This window comes from Melanerpes formicivorus, unplaced genomic scaffold (assembly GCF_026170545.1).
Source record: "Melanerpes formicivorus ecotype bairdi unplaced genomic scaffold, bMelFor1.0.p_v2 SCAF_3, whole genome shotgun sequence".
In the NCBI taxonomy this organism is placed as follows: Eukaryota; Metazoa; Chordata; class Aves; order Piciformes; family Picidae; genus Melanerpes; species Melanerpes formicivorus.
The window spans coordinates 27791125-27806338 of NW_027142355.1; the positions used below are offsets into that span (position 1 = coordinate 27791125).

At 50.8% G+C, this 15214-nt stretch overlaps 1 protein-coding gene across 2 annotated transcripts in view; it reads right to left on the reverse strand.

The window, feature by feature from the left end:
* The window catches only part of PPP6R2 (protein phosphatase 6 regulatory subunit 2), a 76710-nt gene that overhangs the window by 27933 nt on the left and 33563 nt on the right, over positions 1–15214 (reverse strand). For both annotated transcript variants that reach the window (XM_068169732.1, XM_068169724.1), the window contains exons 8-14: positions 13093–13206; positions 11053–11179; positions 9145–9297; positions 7509–7712; positions 5462–5526; positions 2191–2306; positions 411–496 (exon numbers count right to left, since the gene is read on the reverse strand). In XM_068169732.1, the coding sequence (XP_068025833.1) occupies positions 411–496; positions 2191–2306; positions 5462–5526; positions 7509–7712; positions 9145–9297; positions 11053–11179; positions 13093–13206 (865 nt within the window). The remainder of the gene's footprint in view (positions 1–410; positions 497–2190; positions 2307–5461; positions 5527–7508; positions 7713–9144; positions 9298–11052; positions 11180–13092; positions 13207–15214) is intronic.

Consider the following 15214-nt stretch of genomic DNA (forward strand, 5'->3'; position numbering starts at 1 on the left):
TGAGAGACCTGGGCTTGTTGAGTCTGGACAAAAGGAGGCTGAAGGGAGACCTTCTGGCTTTCTACAACTTCCTGAAAGGAGGTTGGAGGTAGGTGAGGGTTGGTCTCTTCTCCCAAGGAACAAGAGACAGGACAAGAGGAAAGGGTGTCAGGTTGCCCTAGGAGAGGCTCAGGCCAGACATAAGGAACAATTTCTGCCCCTTCAGAATTGTCTAGGCTGGGCCCAAGCTGTCCAGAGCAGCAGTGGAGTCCCCATCCCTGGAGGAGTTTCAAAGCCATGGAGATGTGGTGTGGAGTGCCATGGTTTGGCGGTGCCCTAGCAGTGCTGGCTTAAGGCTTGGACTTGATGATTTTCAAGGTCTTTCCCAAGCCAACCCATTCCATGACTCTCCGCACACCATCAGTCCTCACCAGATCCACCGTGTTCCTCCTGTTGGTTTCCATCAGCGTCTCTTCTACAAAGCTCTCCCATCTCCCTCGGCAATCTTCAGGCAGCTCTGCAACACGAAGATCACCACCACTCAACAACAGGGGACCTAAGCCAATCCCTCAGGCCCAGTGGCTATCTGCAAGTAGTCAACAATTCCCTTTTCTTTCATGGTGGTTGTGGTGAGCTGAACCCAGCCAGCAACTCAGCACCCACCCAACTGCTTCCACCCCACACCAGGATGGGGGAGGCAACTGGGAGACCCTAAGTGAGGAAAATCTCAGGTTGTGGTGAAGTTCAGCAAATAGAGAAAAGAGGAAAGAAACCCCATCCAAGTGGCAATGGTACCCACTTACCCCTTCCCACCAGCAGAGGGATGCTCAGGCAGTTTCTGAGCAGGAGCCAGCTCACAAAGACTTGTCACACCAGCTCCTACTGCTAGGCACGTGGCATGGAAGAGCCCTTTGGTCATTCTAGGTCTGGATGTGTCCCCTCTGACTCTGGTCCATCCCTTGTGTGTCCCAAAGGGTAAGGACAGACCTGGCCAGGCTGGAGAGCTTGGGAAGAGGAACCTCATGAGGTTCAATCAGGGCAAGTGTAGGGTCCTATCCCTTGGGAGGAACAACCCCCTGCACCACTACAGATGGGGGGTGACCTGCTGGGAAGCAGCTCCACAGGACAAGTTGCCCATGAGCCAGCAATGTGGCCTGGTGGCCAAGAAGGCTGATGGGCTGGGGGGTATGAAGAAGAATATGGCCAGTAGGGTGAGGGAGGTTCTCCTCCCTCTTTACTCAGCCCTGGTGAAGCCACAGCTGGAGTCCTGGATCCAGTTCTGGGCTGCCCAGTTCCAGAGAGACTGGGAACTACTGGATTGTGATGACAGGACAAGGGACACTGGTTTGAAACTAGAGCAGGGTAGGTTTTGGTTGAACATTAGGAAGAAGCCCTTCACCATGAGGGTGGTGGAACCTGGAAAGTGTTGCCCAGAGAAGTTGTGAACACTTCATCCCTGGAGGTGTCTAAGACTAATTTAGTTTCCCAAGGGGAAAACACCCTCCAGGGAGGGCAAAAACCTCTCACAAGCCCTCCCCCCTGCTTCCAGGATGGGTGTAGCCCATCACACCAGGCTGGATGAGGCTTTGAGCAATCTGGTCTAGCAGGAGGTGTACCTCCAAGATCTGATCAATAAAGGAAGAATCCTGGGTCCCAACTGCATTGGGGCAGCTGATGGTGGGATTGGAGCTGCTCCTCATGGGGCAATGTTATTTATTTTTTGTCCCTCTTAATTAATTTGCCTTAATTCCCTCATCAGCACAGAACAGGGCTCCAGAGCCAGCTGTGAGCATGCTCCAGCTTTTGGTGGCCATAGAGAAGGTGCAGGCAACACAGCACGAAGCTGTAGGAGCTCAATAGGTTGTTGTGGAGTCTGGTCCAGAAAACAACAGTGACTGGACATCAAGAAACAGCCTCAGGTTGCACTAGAGGACGTTTAGGTTGGACATGAAGAACAATTTCTACATGGAAAGGGTTGTGAAGGATTGTGACAGCCCCTGAGGGGGTTTCAAAGCCATGGAGACGTGGTGCTGAGAGACATGGTTGAGTGATGACCTGGCAATGCAAATGGTTGAACTCCGTGATCTTGGAGGTCTCCTCCAACGAAATGATTCTATGATTCTGTGACATGAAATATGTGCAGTGAGTCCCTCCAAAAGCTCCCGAGGGTGATGCAACCAAGGTGAAAAAGGAGAGGAAAGGAGCACAGACCTTTGATGAACTCACTGATTTGAGTCTGCATGGGGCCTTTCTCCATGTTCTGCACCACAGCATTTGCTATCCGCGTCAGGTGGCCCATGTTGCCTCTCCTCATGCCACCTTCTGCCCTGCAAAGAGAAAAGAGCCACTAGCAATGTGAGGAGGAACCCCAAGAGCACACTGACAGCTGCTTCCACGTGGAGACTGCAACAGTCCAAGATATGGAGAGGTTGCTCCAAGCAGAGTTAGCACAGAGCTCAGTGGGGCTCAGGACAAGAGGAAATGCCCTCAAGTTGCACCAGGGGAGGTTCAGGTTGGACATGAGGAAAAGTTTCTTTCCAGAAAGAGTGGTCAGGCACTGACCAGGCTGCCCAAGGAGGTGGTGGAATCACCATCCCTGGAGGTGATCAAGAAACATGTAGACATGGCAATTGAGGCCATGATTTAATGGGCCATGGTGAAGCTGGGCTGATGGTTGGACATGATGATCTTAGGGCTTATGTCCAACCTTAATGGTTCTATGATTCCATGACTGGTCTCTGCTCATGAAAGCAGGGCAAGGATGGGTTTGCCCACAACAAATGAACCCAGTCCAATCCCCAAGCAGTCAACAGGGACATCCACACCTGGAGCAGGTTGCATCAAGCCTGACCTTGAATGTCTCCAAGGACGGAGCCTCCGCCACCAACCTGGGCAACGTATTCCACTGTCCCACCACCTTCAGAGTAGCAAACTAAATGATCTGATGATGGTTTCCACTAAAGAAAGCTCACAGCGGGAAGAACTTCCACCACGGCTACTGAAGAAGCTTTAGTTTTTCTTGCCATGGACAGAAGTGTGCCCAGGTGGCCAAGAGGGCAAATGGCATCCTGGCCTGCATTAGGAATAGTGTGGCCAGCAGGAGCAGGGAAGTCATTGTGCCCCTGTACTCTGCATTGGTTAGGCTGCACCTTGAGTACTGTGTCCAGTTCTGGGCCCCTCAGTTTAAGAAGGACATCGAAACACTTGAACGTGTCCAGAGAAGGGCAACAAGGCTGGTGAGAGGCCTTGAGCACAAGCCCTATGAGGAGAGGCTGAGGGAGCTGGGATTGTTTAGCCTGGAGAAGAGGAGGCTCAGGGGTGACCTCATTGCCCTCTACAACTACCTGAAGGGTGGTTGTAGCCAGGAAGGGGTTGGTCTCTTCTCCCAGGCAACCAGCACCAGAACAAGAGGACACAGTCTCAAGCTGCGCCAGGGGAGGTTTAGACTCGAGGTGAGGAGGAAGTTCTTCACCAAGCGAGTCATTCGTCATTGGAATGTGCTGCCCAGGGAGGTGGTGGAGTCACCGTCCCTGGAGGTGTTCAAGAGGAGATTGGACGTGGCACTTGGTGCCATGGTCTAGTCATGGGGTCTGTGGTGACAGGTTGGACTCGATGATCCTCGAGGTCTCTTCCAACCTTAGCAATACTGTGACGGAAGGGTTGACTCTTGGAAGTCAAGAGAAGACGACACTCAACCTCAGCCATCAGATCTCCCATCTATAGAAATGATACCTAAGAAGCTAACACTGAGGGCAAGCAGCCTCCAAGTCACTCGTCACAGAATCACAGATTGGTTTGGCTTGGAGAAGTCCTTGAAGACCATCAACCATTCTCTACCTCTCCCAAGCTAAGCCATGTCCCTCAGCACCACATCTCTGTGACTTTGAACACCTCCAGGGACTGGGATTTGATCACCTCCCTAGGGACCCTGCGCCAGTCTTTCAGAACCTTTTCATCCAAAAACTTCCTTCTGATGTCCAACCTGAACCTCCCCTGGGGCAATGTGAGGCCATTTCCTCTCCTCCTGTCCCTTGTTCCTTGGGAGAAGAAACCAGTGCCCACCTGGCTCCAACCTCTTCTCAGGGAGCTGCAGAGAGCCAGGTGGTCTCCACTTAGCCTTCCTTTCTCTAGGCTCAACAACCCCAAGTCACTCAGTTGTTCCTCACAAGTTCTTCAGACCCTTCTCCTTTTTCTCCAGACCCTTAACCAGGTTTGTTGCCCTTCTCTGGACCTACTTCAGCCCTTCAATGTCCTTCTCAGAGTGAGGGGCCCAAAACTGAGCCAAGGATTCCAGTTGTGACCTCACAAGTGCCCAGTACAAGGGGACATTCATTACAACTATAGAACTGTTGAGGTTGGAAGAGACCTTTGAGATCACCAAGTCCAACTGCTCACCTTGAGCTCATAATCTCTTTTCATAGAATGACAGAACTGTTTTGGTTGGAAAAGCCCTCTAAGATCATTGAATCCAACCATAGACCTAACACCACAATGGCCATGAAGCCACAATCATTGGCTCTTAGAATCACTGCAATCAGCATGAAATCCAAGAGTTTAATCAAGATCAAATATTAAATGAGGAGCAAAACTGGTTGCCCATCCCAGTTGTCCACAAAGTTGCCCTCTCTAGTGAGAATAAAGTAAGGCACCTGAAGAGTTAATGTTCTAAGTTCCTGAGAAAGCAAGAAGGTCTTGTCACCTCAGCAAAGTCAAGCGAGGTGCTCCCCCACCTGTCCTGCTGAGGTCACAGCTGGAGAACTAGGTCCAGTTATGGGCTCTCCAGTTCCAGAGAGACTGGGATCTACTGGGGAGAGTCCAGTGGAGGCTGGGAAGCTGCTGAGGGGCCTGGAGCATCTCTGTGAGGAGGAAAGGCTGAGAGCCCTGGGGCTGTTGAGTCTGGAGAAGAGCAGCCTGAGAGGGGATCTGGTCAATGCTCAGCAAGAGCTAATGGATGGGGAGCAAGAGAGATGTGGCCAAACTCTTGTTAGTGGTGCCCAGTGGCAGGACAGGAGGCAATGGGCACCAGCTGGAACCCAAGAGGCTCCAACAGGAGCAACTTGTTGGCTTTGAGGGTGGTGGAACCCCAGGGCAAGATCCCCAGAGAAGTTGTGGAATCGCTGTTTGAAGAGCTTCCAAACCCAGCTGGCCATTGTGATCCTGGGCAAGCTGCTGTAGGTGACCCTGCTGGAGCAGGAGAGTTAAACTGGATGAGCTCCAGAGGTCCCTGCCCACCCCACCATGCTGGGATTCTGTGAAGCATCTCATGTGTTTGGGTTGAGAAAAGGCAGAAGAAGCCTGCTTTCAAATTCTTTGCCCAGTTTGTGTTTTAACATCCAAATAATCCCAGTTCCAGATCCCAAACCCCAACCTTCTCATACATCATTCATCTGTCCATCACCACAATGACTGACAGAGTCTTTGAAGGCCATTTCCTGAACCTCTAGCCCCAAAAGATGGATTTTCTGACCCTCAAATCCCTTACTGTATTTTGTCATTGGCTTCCCAGGCATCCAATATCCTCTGCACCAGGCAGCACTTCTGGAACAGCTGGAGATAAAGAGATAAGAACATTTCAGAAGATGCAGCCTCATCCCTCAGGAAGTCCTCTCCTGAACTGAAGTTACTTCTGTTTATCCCTTCACTCCTACCCAAAAAGAACTTCAACACTTCTCTCTTCCCAAGATCTCCAAGCTTCTTCTCTCTCAGTTATTTTATGAGAGGATCCATCACCCATCAACATCTTTAACCTGGTTTGGGGCTCCACATGAGCAGTAATGGAAGGACATTGTGGTCATTTTAGAGACACAAATTTTCCTCATCAGGACCACGATGTAGAGGGTGAAGTGTAGTTAGAACCTTGATCATGGCTTCTCCTTGTACCAGCTGAGCATTAATTCATAGAATCCTAGCATGGGTTGGGTTGGAAGCGACCTTAGAGATCATCTGGTTCCAAGCCCCCCACTGTGGGCAGGGACACCTTCCACTGGACCAGGTTGCTTAAAGCCTCATCCAACCTGGCTATGAACACCTCCAGGGAGGAGGCATCCAAAGACCTCCCCGGGCAACCTGTTCCAGTGTCTTACCACCCTCACTGTAAAGAATTTCTTCTAAACAACCAGCCTCAATCTCCCATCTTCCATCTTCAACTGGATTCCCAAGCCCATCAGATGTGGTGGGTGGCATCTTTATGTTCAAACTGAACACCAAAATCCAATGTCCAAAGCAAATATGGTTCCCTCCAGAACCAAGTTCTATCAAGAGACTATGATAAAGCCACTGCATCAGTGGAGAAGGGAAGAGCAACTGATGGCATCTACCTAGACTTGCTTAAAGTGTTTGACTGTCCCATGTGACATCCTGGGTCACCAAGTTGGAAAAGCATGGACTTGAGGAATGGTCCTCTAGCTGGATAAGGATTTGGATGGTTGCACTCCAAGAGTTGCAGTCAACAGCTCAATGTCCAAATGGAGACCAGTGACAGGGGTCATCCCTCAGGTGTCTGTATTGGGATCATTGCTGTTCAATATCTTCATCAATGACAGGGATAGTGGGATTGAGGCACTTGGTGGGTGACACCAAGCTGTGTGGCCCAGCTGACACACTGGAGGGAAGGGATGTCATCCAGAGGGACTTGGACAGACTGGAGAGACGGGCCCAAGTCAACCTCATGAAGTTCAACAAGGCCAAGTGCAAGGCCCAACACCTGGGTTATGGCAACACCAGCACAAATATAGGCTGGGTGGAGAATGGGTCCAGAGCTGTCTTGAGGAGGACTTGGGGGTTGATGACACCTGAATATGAGGCAGCAATGGCTGTTGGCAGCCCAGAAGGCAACTGTGTCCTGAGCTGCATCAAAAGAAGTGTGACCAGAAGGATGAGGGAGGTGATTCTGCCCTTCTACTCTGCTTTTGCGAGACCCCACCTGGAGTACTGCATCCAGTTCTGGTGCCCCAAATACAGGAAGGACACGGAACTGTTGAAGCAGGTCCAGAGGAAGCCACAAAAGATGATCATAGGGCTGGAGCATCTCCCCTCTGGGTACAGGCTGAGAGAGTTGTGGGTGTTCAGCCTGGAGAAGAGAAGGCTCCAGGGAGATCTTGCAGCAGCCATCCAGTACCTGAAGGGAGCTACAGCAAAGCTGGTAAAGGACTCTTTACAAGGGCTCATAGGGATAGGATGAGGGGCAATGGCTTTGAGCTGGAAGAAGGGACACTTAGGTTGGACTTTGGGAGGAAGTTCTGCACTATGAGGGTGGTGAGACACTGGAACAGGCTGCCCAGAGATGTGGTTGAAGCCCCATCCCTGGAAGTGTTTAAGACTAGGCTGTATGAGGCCTTGAGCAGCCTGGTCTAGTGGAAGGTGCCCCTGCCCATGGCAGGGAGTTGGAACTAGATGATCTTCAAGGTCCCATCCAACCCAAACCATTCTGTGATTCTATGACTTGAAATAAGCTCCACCAAGAACTCCCCAGGCATTTTGCTGCCAATGAACCAGTAAGTCTGAACTTTGCAGATGAGCTCCCCACTTACATGAGTAACCATGATGTTCTCAGGCGTAGGCTCTGGAGTCGCAGGGTTCTCCGTGGTCACGTTTCCGTTCAGCACCTCTTCTTTGCTCTCCAGGTCGTTTGTCACTGGCTTTGCCTCTTGCACAGAGTGGGAGAGGATGGCTGCTATGGACAACTCCACTTGGAAATGCAAAAAATTATTCCATGTGTATTTGAAAAATAAGTCCTGGGGAGGGGAAGAAAAAAGGAGAGATCAAAGAATTCACTCTAGATAGATCTTCTCGTTCTGAGCCATCAAATGATGGTACCACCAGAGATGGGATACATGCACGAGGACTGAAAACACTCAAGAAGGTTGCCCAACTTGGTCTTTAGTCCTACATTTTACCAAACCAATTTTATTTCTATGCCTCAGTCTCCACTTCTAGATGGACCTGCTGTGTATGCTCTGCTCTAATGTTGTTGTCCTCCACAAGGGTCAGGACTGGGTCCAGTCTTGGTCAACATCTTCAGCAACGACCACAATAAAGCAACGTTCTAGACCTTCAGCCAGTTTGCTAAACCAGGAGGAGTAGCTGACACCCTGTAAGGCTATTGCCAGTGAAAGACACCTGGCCAGGTGGGAGAGCTGTGGGAGAGGAACCTCATGAAGTTCAACCAGGGCAAGTGGAGGGTCCTGCCCCTGGGGAGGAACAAGCCCCTGCAGCAGTACAGGTGAGGAGTGACCTGCTGGGAAGCAGCTCCATGGAGAAGGACCTGGGAGAGCTGGGGAACAACAGCTTGCCCAAGGGCCAAGAAGGCCAAGGATCTCCTGCGGGACATGAAGAAGAGTGTGGACAGCAGGGTTAAAGAGGTTCTCCCGCCCCTCTAACTCTGCCCTGTTGAGGCCACAGCTGGACAAATGGGTCCAGTTCTGGGCTCTCCAGTTCCAGAGAGACTGGGAGCTACTGGAGAGAGACCAGTGGAGGCTGGGAAGCTGCTGAGGGGCCTGGAGCCATCTCTGTGAGGAGGAAAGGCTGAGAGCCCTGGGGCTGTTGAGCCTGGAGAAGAGAAGCCTGAAAGGAGATCTGATCAATGCTCAGCAAGAGCTAAAGGGTGGGGGGCAGGAGGATGGGGCCAGACACTTGTCAGTGGTGCCCAGTGACAGAACAAAGGGCAATGGGCACCAACTGGAACTCAAGAGGTTCCATCTGAAAATGAGGAGAATTTTCTCTGTTGTGAGGCTGGTGGAGCCCTGGAGCAGGCTGCCCTTTGTTTCGAGAGCTTCCAAACCCACCTGGCTGTTGTGATCCTGGGCAAGCTGCTGTGGGTGACCCTGCCTGGACTGCATCATCTCCATAGGTCCCTTCCCATGCAACCTTACAGGGATGCTGAAGTTCTGTGATACATACAACACACCCATGCCTTCTCCATGACCAGACTGGTCACACACACAACACTACACCAGTGCCATAAGAGAGGTGAAGCTCAGGTTCAGCTCCAACACCCAGCAGCTATGTGTGCACCACAAAACCTTTTCTGAGGTTCTTAACCTCAGACCAGAAAGATAATGAAGATACTGGCGCAGAAGAACAAAACCACTTTGGGAAAGTAAACACATTCACAGTGTCAAGTTCTTCCCCCTGTCTCCATTCCCAGTACCAAACTGGTTTACTCACAAGTAACAAATCCATGGTACTGAGTCTGCATAGTTCCTGGTTAATACTGGGAGTGTTGGTGTGGAGCAGAGCAGCGATCAGACGAGAGCCGTGGAGACGAGCGTTGCCCAGAGGCTCCTCCAGGACACCAATCGTGGTGAGGATTGCTCTCTTCTGCCAGGGGAACAGATGGTGATGAGCATCTCAACCAGGAACACCACCTCCTCACGTGTCACAGTCACACAACCACCACATGGTTTTGATTGGAAAACATCTCGAAGACCACAGTGTCTAACCATCAACCCAACACCCCCATGCCCACTAAACCATGAGAACATCAGGTCCAACTATCAACCCACCACCACCATGCCCACTAAACCATGAGAATATCAGGTCCAACCATCAACCCACCACCACCATGCCCACTAAACCATGAGACCATCAGGTCCAACCATCAACCCAACACCCCCATGCCCACTAAACCATGAGAACATCAGGTCCAACCATCAACCCACCACCACCATGCCCACTAAACCATGAGAATATCAAGTCCAACCATCAACCCAACACCACCATAACCATTAAACCATGTCCTGAAATGCTATGTGCACACATATCTTGAACACCTCCAGGGATGGTAACTCCACCATCTGCCTGGGCAGCCTGTTCCAATGCCTAACCACCCTTGCAGAAAGAAATTTTTCTTCATGTCCTCCAGCACAATTTCAGGCCAATCACTTGACTAAACAGCACCAGTTCACTCCAGCAGTGCTCTCTGGATGTGAACCTAAACCACATCATCACACAAGTCCTGCAACCACAGAGACCTAGATTTTCAATCCTGAAGATTAAACTAGAACTATCCTTTAATAAGAATTTCCTTTCTCTTCACCATCTTCACACAAACCACCAGTCCCAATCTACTGGTGGGACGAGTTGGACTACTTGGTAGTAGCTTAGCAGCAGTGGTGGGATTGTGAGGTGGAGGCAAGCAGCTGGACTTGATGATCTCAAAGGTCTCTTTCCACTTCAACAGTTCTATGGTTCTAAGTGATTGTTCCCCTGGGCACCAGTGAGGCCACACCTGGAATCCTGGGTTCAGTTTTGGGCCCCTCACTCCAAGGAGGACAATGAGGGGTTGGAGCAGGTGCAGAGAAGGGTAACAAGTCTCCTTCTCTGGAAACTTTCAAAATCAATCTGAACTTGTTCCTGTGTGACCTGCCCTAGGTGGTCCTGCTTTGGCAGGGGGGATGGACCTGATGGTCTCTGGAGGTTCCTTCCAACCCCTAACCCCATTCTGCCATCCTGTGAATAAAGCTGGGGAAGGGTCTGGAGAAGAAGAAGGGTGTGGAGAACTTGTGAGGAACAGTAGAGGGAGCTGGAGAAAAGGAGGCTGAGGTGAGACCTTCTGGCTCTAAAACTCCCTGGAAAGGGCTTGGAGAGAGTTGGGGGTTGGTCCCTTCTGCCAAGGAACAAGTGACAGTACAAGAGGAAACAGGGCCTCAAGCTGCCCGATGGGAGGTTCAGGTGGGAGACGAGGAACAATTTTTGCTGCTTGAGGGTTGTCCAGCCCTGGCCCAGACTGCCCAGGGCTGCCAGGGGTTTCAAAGCCATGGCAATGTGGTGCTGATGGCCATGGTTTGGGGGTGCCCTAACAGTGCTGGGCTAAGCGTTGGACTCCATGACCTTGGAGGCCTTCTCCACCCTTAATGATTCCATGACTGACTCTCTACTCCTGGGGGTGAATGAAATACAACTGGCTTCCTATGCTCCTCCTGCCCAGTCCCTAAGCTCTTCTGTGATGAACTTGTGACCATTCCTTCACAAGATGTTTGCCTCTTCCAGCAAATGGCACTTTCAGCAGTGAGCAAGGACAGGGAAACCATGGAAACAGGTCAGAAGCTGCTGAGAAAGGCTGGGATGTCCTACCTTGGGAGGGCTGAGCAGCAGCTGGTGGAAATCCTTTAGCCTTGGTTCAATCCCATGCAGGATGCTGCTATTGACAGTGTAAGACCTTTCAAATCCCTGAGTGTATGAGTCCATCAGCCCTTCCACCCTGTGAGGGAAAGAAGCACAAGGGCACAGTTGACAAAATCATCAAATGTTCTTCAGTGTCATTGTTCATGGTGGTCATTTTCTCTTGAAAAATAACTATGAGTAGGAAAAAATGATCAGTTCCAGCTTTGGAAGCTAGTTGCACAAGGATGGAAAAGCCCTCTAAGATTATCAAGTCCAACCTTCAACTCAACACCACCACAGCCATTAAACCATGTCCCAAAGTGCCACTTCCCATGTTTCTTGAACACCTCCAGGGACTGGGGCTCCACCACTGTCCTGGGCAACATGGGCTAGGTCAGGACAATCCTCAAGGGGCAGAAATTGTTCCTCATAGCCAATCTTAACTTGCCCTGGGGCAACTTGAGGCCATTTCCTCTTGTGTCACTTGGGAAAAGACCTTGGTGCCCACCTGGCCCCAAGCTCCTTTCAGAGAGTTGCAGCCCATCAGGTCTCCCCTCAGTCTCCTTTTCTCCAGGCTCAACAACCCCAGGTTCCTCAGCTGCTCCTCATAAATTCTCCAGACCCTTCTTCTTCTCCAGACTCTTCCCAATCTTTGTTGCCCTTCTCTGGACTTGCTCCAGCCCCTCAATATCCTACTTGGGAGTGAGAGGCCCAAAACTGAACCCAGAATTCCAGATGTGGCCTCACCACTGCCCTGTTTAGGGGGACAATCCCTGCCCTGCTCTTGCTGGCCACACAAATGCTGATCCAAGCCAGGATGATGGTGGCCTTCTTGGTCACCTGGGCAACCCATGGCTCATCTCCAGCTACTGTCACCAATGCTCCCAGCTCCTTTTCCATCAGGCAGATTCCACCCACTCTGCTCCAAGCCTGGAACATTGCACACACTGCCTGATGATGACCTTCAGCAGTCCCAACCTTCACTGGCAAGGTCTTCAAGAAACAAGTAGATGTGGTACTTGGGTACATGGTCTAGTGGGCATGGAGATGTTGAACAGAAGGTTGGACCTGATGATCTTAGAGGTCTTTTCCAGCCTAAATGATTCTCTGATCTCAACATTTCAGTTTTAACTCTACACAGGATTTTCTGACTAGCAACTTCTCGGCCCAGTGTCACCTTCTGTCCTCCTCTCCAGCAGCTCTTCCTAATCTTCCATTAGCTCCTTCACTCCTCATTTTCTCCTTTAGAGGTTTTCTCCTCCAAAGCAAGCTGGGGACAGACTTTTGAGCAGGGCCTATCATGACAGGACAAGGGGTGATGGTTTGAACCAAAAGAGGGAGCTTTACACTGGAGAGAAGATGATGCTCTTCACCATGAGGGTGGTGACCTGGCCCAGGGTGCTCAGAGAGGTGGGAGATGCCCCATCTCTGCAACCATTCCAGGTCAGCTTGGTTGGGCCTCTGAGCAACCTGCTCTACTTGCAGATGTCCCTGATGACAGCAAGGGGCTTGGACCAGATGACCTTTGAAGGTCCCTGATTCCATGATTCTTTGATCCATCACAATGGTCTCAGGTGCCTCAGTTTCTCCTTCAGCATGGGCCAAGTAGTAGGACAGGTGGTCCTCTGGTTGTCCCTTCCCCCCCAGAACTCTCTTTCGCCTTTTCTCTCCTGTAGCTCCACAAAGAGCAATTAAATGGTGCAGACCATGTCTAAAGTCATGGATATGCAGACACCATCACACAGACCATGATGATAGACCACCTCTTATTCCACTCTGCGCACATTCTGCTAGCTCTCTGCTCTCAGACATGCAAGAGCAACAGAAGAGCCCGTTGAAGACCCAGTTGCCAAGTGGTTCACTGACCATGAGCTGTACCAACTGCATCAAAAACCCAACCAGCTTGCTCATTTCTGGAAACAACTTCACATGGAGGGCCAAAATGTCCTTTTTCCCGCCCTACAGCTAGACCTAGCCTGGAGCTGCTCAGAGTCTTCGAAGCCAACTCACCCAGAGCGCCTCGTTTCCAGCAACGTCAGAAGAACCTGGGTTCCATTCACTATGCAATTTTCAGTCTGTTCTCCATCAAACATGTTCTTCAGGAGCTGCTCCACACACTCCTGCCTGTGGATAGACACACACAGACATCAGCAGGGGCAGAATGAGAAGTGTTAGGCAGTTGTTTTCATCACAAAATACCCAATTTGGGGGCTTCTGGGAGAAAAAACCAAACCAGAAGAGGAAATGCTGTGTTTTCAATTACTGAGAGAGAAAAAAAGATGCTCTTCTAGAAAGTCTCAGATAACTCACAGCAAGGCCAGGCAGGATGAGGCCTTGAGCAACCTGCTCTAGTTGAAGATGTCCCTGCTCATGGAAGAAAGGCTGGACAAGATGGTGTGTGAGGTCTCTCCTGACCCAAACCAGTCTGTGGTCTGTGACAGGAAGAGGTCTACACCAGGTTTCAGAACTTGTTTCCTCATGACTAAGGCAGGAAATGGTTTTAGATATCCAGGCCCCAAACCAAAATGATGTCCTGCTTACCAACTGGATAGACTTCTGAGTTAAACATTGGAAGACAACCCAACCGTCAGCTCAGTCAAGCTAACTTATCAAGGACAACGTGAAGCTAGGAAGTTTGCAGACAACACCAAGTTGGGTTGGATGTTGATCTGCTGGAGGATTGGAGGCTCTACAGAGGGATCTGGCCAGACTGGATCCATGGAAGCACCTGAAGACCCTTGTCCTGTCACTGGGCACCACTGACAAGAGTCTGCCCCATCCTCTTGCCCCCCACCCCTTTAGCTCTTGCTAAGATCCCCTCTCAGGCTGCTCTTTTCCACGCTCAACAGCCCCAGGGCTTCTCAGCCTTTCCTCCTCACAGAGAATGCTCCAGCCCTCAGCAGCTACCCAGCTTCCACTGAATTCTCCCCAGTATCTCCCAGTCTCCCTAGAATTGAAGAGCCCAGAACCAGACCCAGGATTCCAGCTGTAGCCTCACTATGGCCAAGTAGAGGTGGGGGAGAACCTCCCTCAACCTGCTGGCCTCACTCTTCTTCATGCCCCCCAGGACACCATTTGCCTTCTTGGCCATGAAGTCATGTTGCTGGCCCACAGGCAGTGCCTAGTTCCATGTCTCTGTCCCATTTCTTTCCCTGTGCTCATTCTGGGGCTATCAGTGATACTTCTCCAAGGCCCAGAACTCTGGACCTTGTGCCAGTATGCCCTTCTGGACCTTGCAAGTCCCACAGCAATCTCCAGATGCACCTTCACAGTCTGATTTTCCCTCTTCTCTGCACTTGGCCACAATCTCATCTCCATTTTTATAAATAAAGGATGACAGAAAACTGTGAAACCCATGAATAATGCAGGGGATGAAATAATTTGCATAAGGAACATCTAAACGCCACACCATCAGCAGAAGAAGTGGGGGTAGGACCATGAAAAGTGGTTGGTGGTGATTAAGTGGATTGAGGTTTACCAAGAGTCAGTGAAAACTGAGATGTGATCTTGAATGCAGAACCTTGGTTGTGGTTTCTCCTCGCACCAGCTGAACACTAATGTACAGAATCATGGAAAGGATTGGGTTGGAAGGGACCTTCCAAGATAGCCAGTTCCAACCCTCTGCCATGGGCAGGGAAACCTCCTACCAGACCAGGTTGCTCAAGGTCCCACCCAACCTGGGCTTGAAACCTCCAGGGAGGGAAGTCCACAGCCTCCCTGGGCAACCTGTTTCAGTTTCAGGGATCAGAAAAAAATGATCCAAGGATCAAAACTGCACTGAAGAATGGACCAAGGGAAGCCATGAGCTGGGGGACCTTCAGCAGAGTGAGAGGTGGGACCAACGAAATCACTTCTTGTAGAATCACAGAATCATTTTGGTTGGAAAAGAACTTTGAGATCATTGAGTGGAACTGCTGACCCCACACCACCATGGCCATTAAGCCCTGTCCCAAAGAGCCATGTCCACATGGGGTTTTGGAGTCCTGACTCCTTGCAGTCCCCACCAGCTTACAACATCCTGGGGGACACAGAGTTTGGAAGGTTGAAGGACTGAGAGACAACACTGTAGGGAGGCTGACCCTCAGTGCTGCTTGGAGCACTGCTTGAAGTCCTGCTCAGTAGACTCATGGAA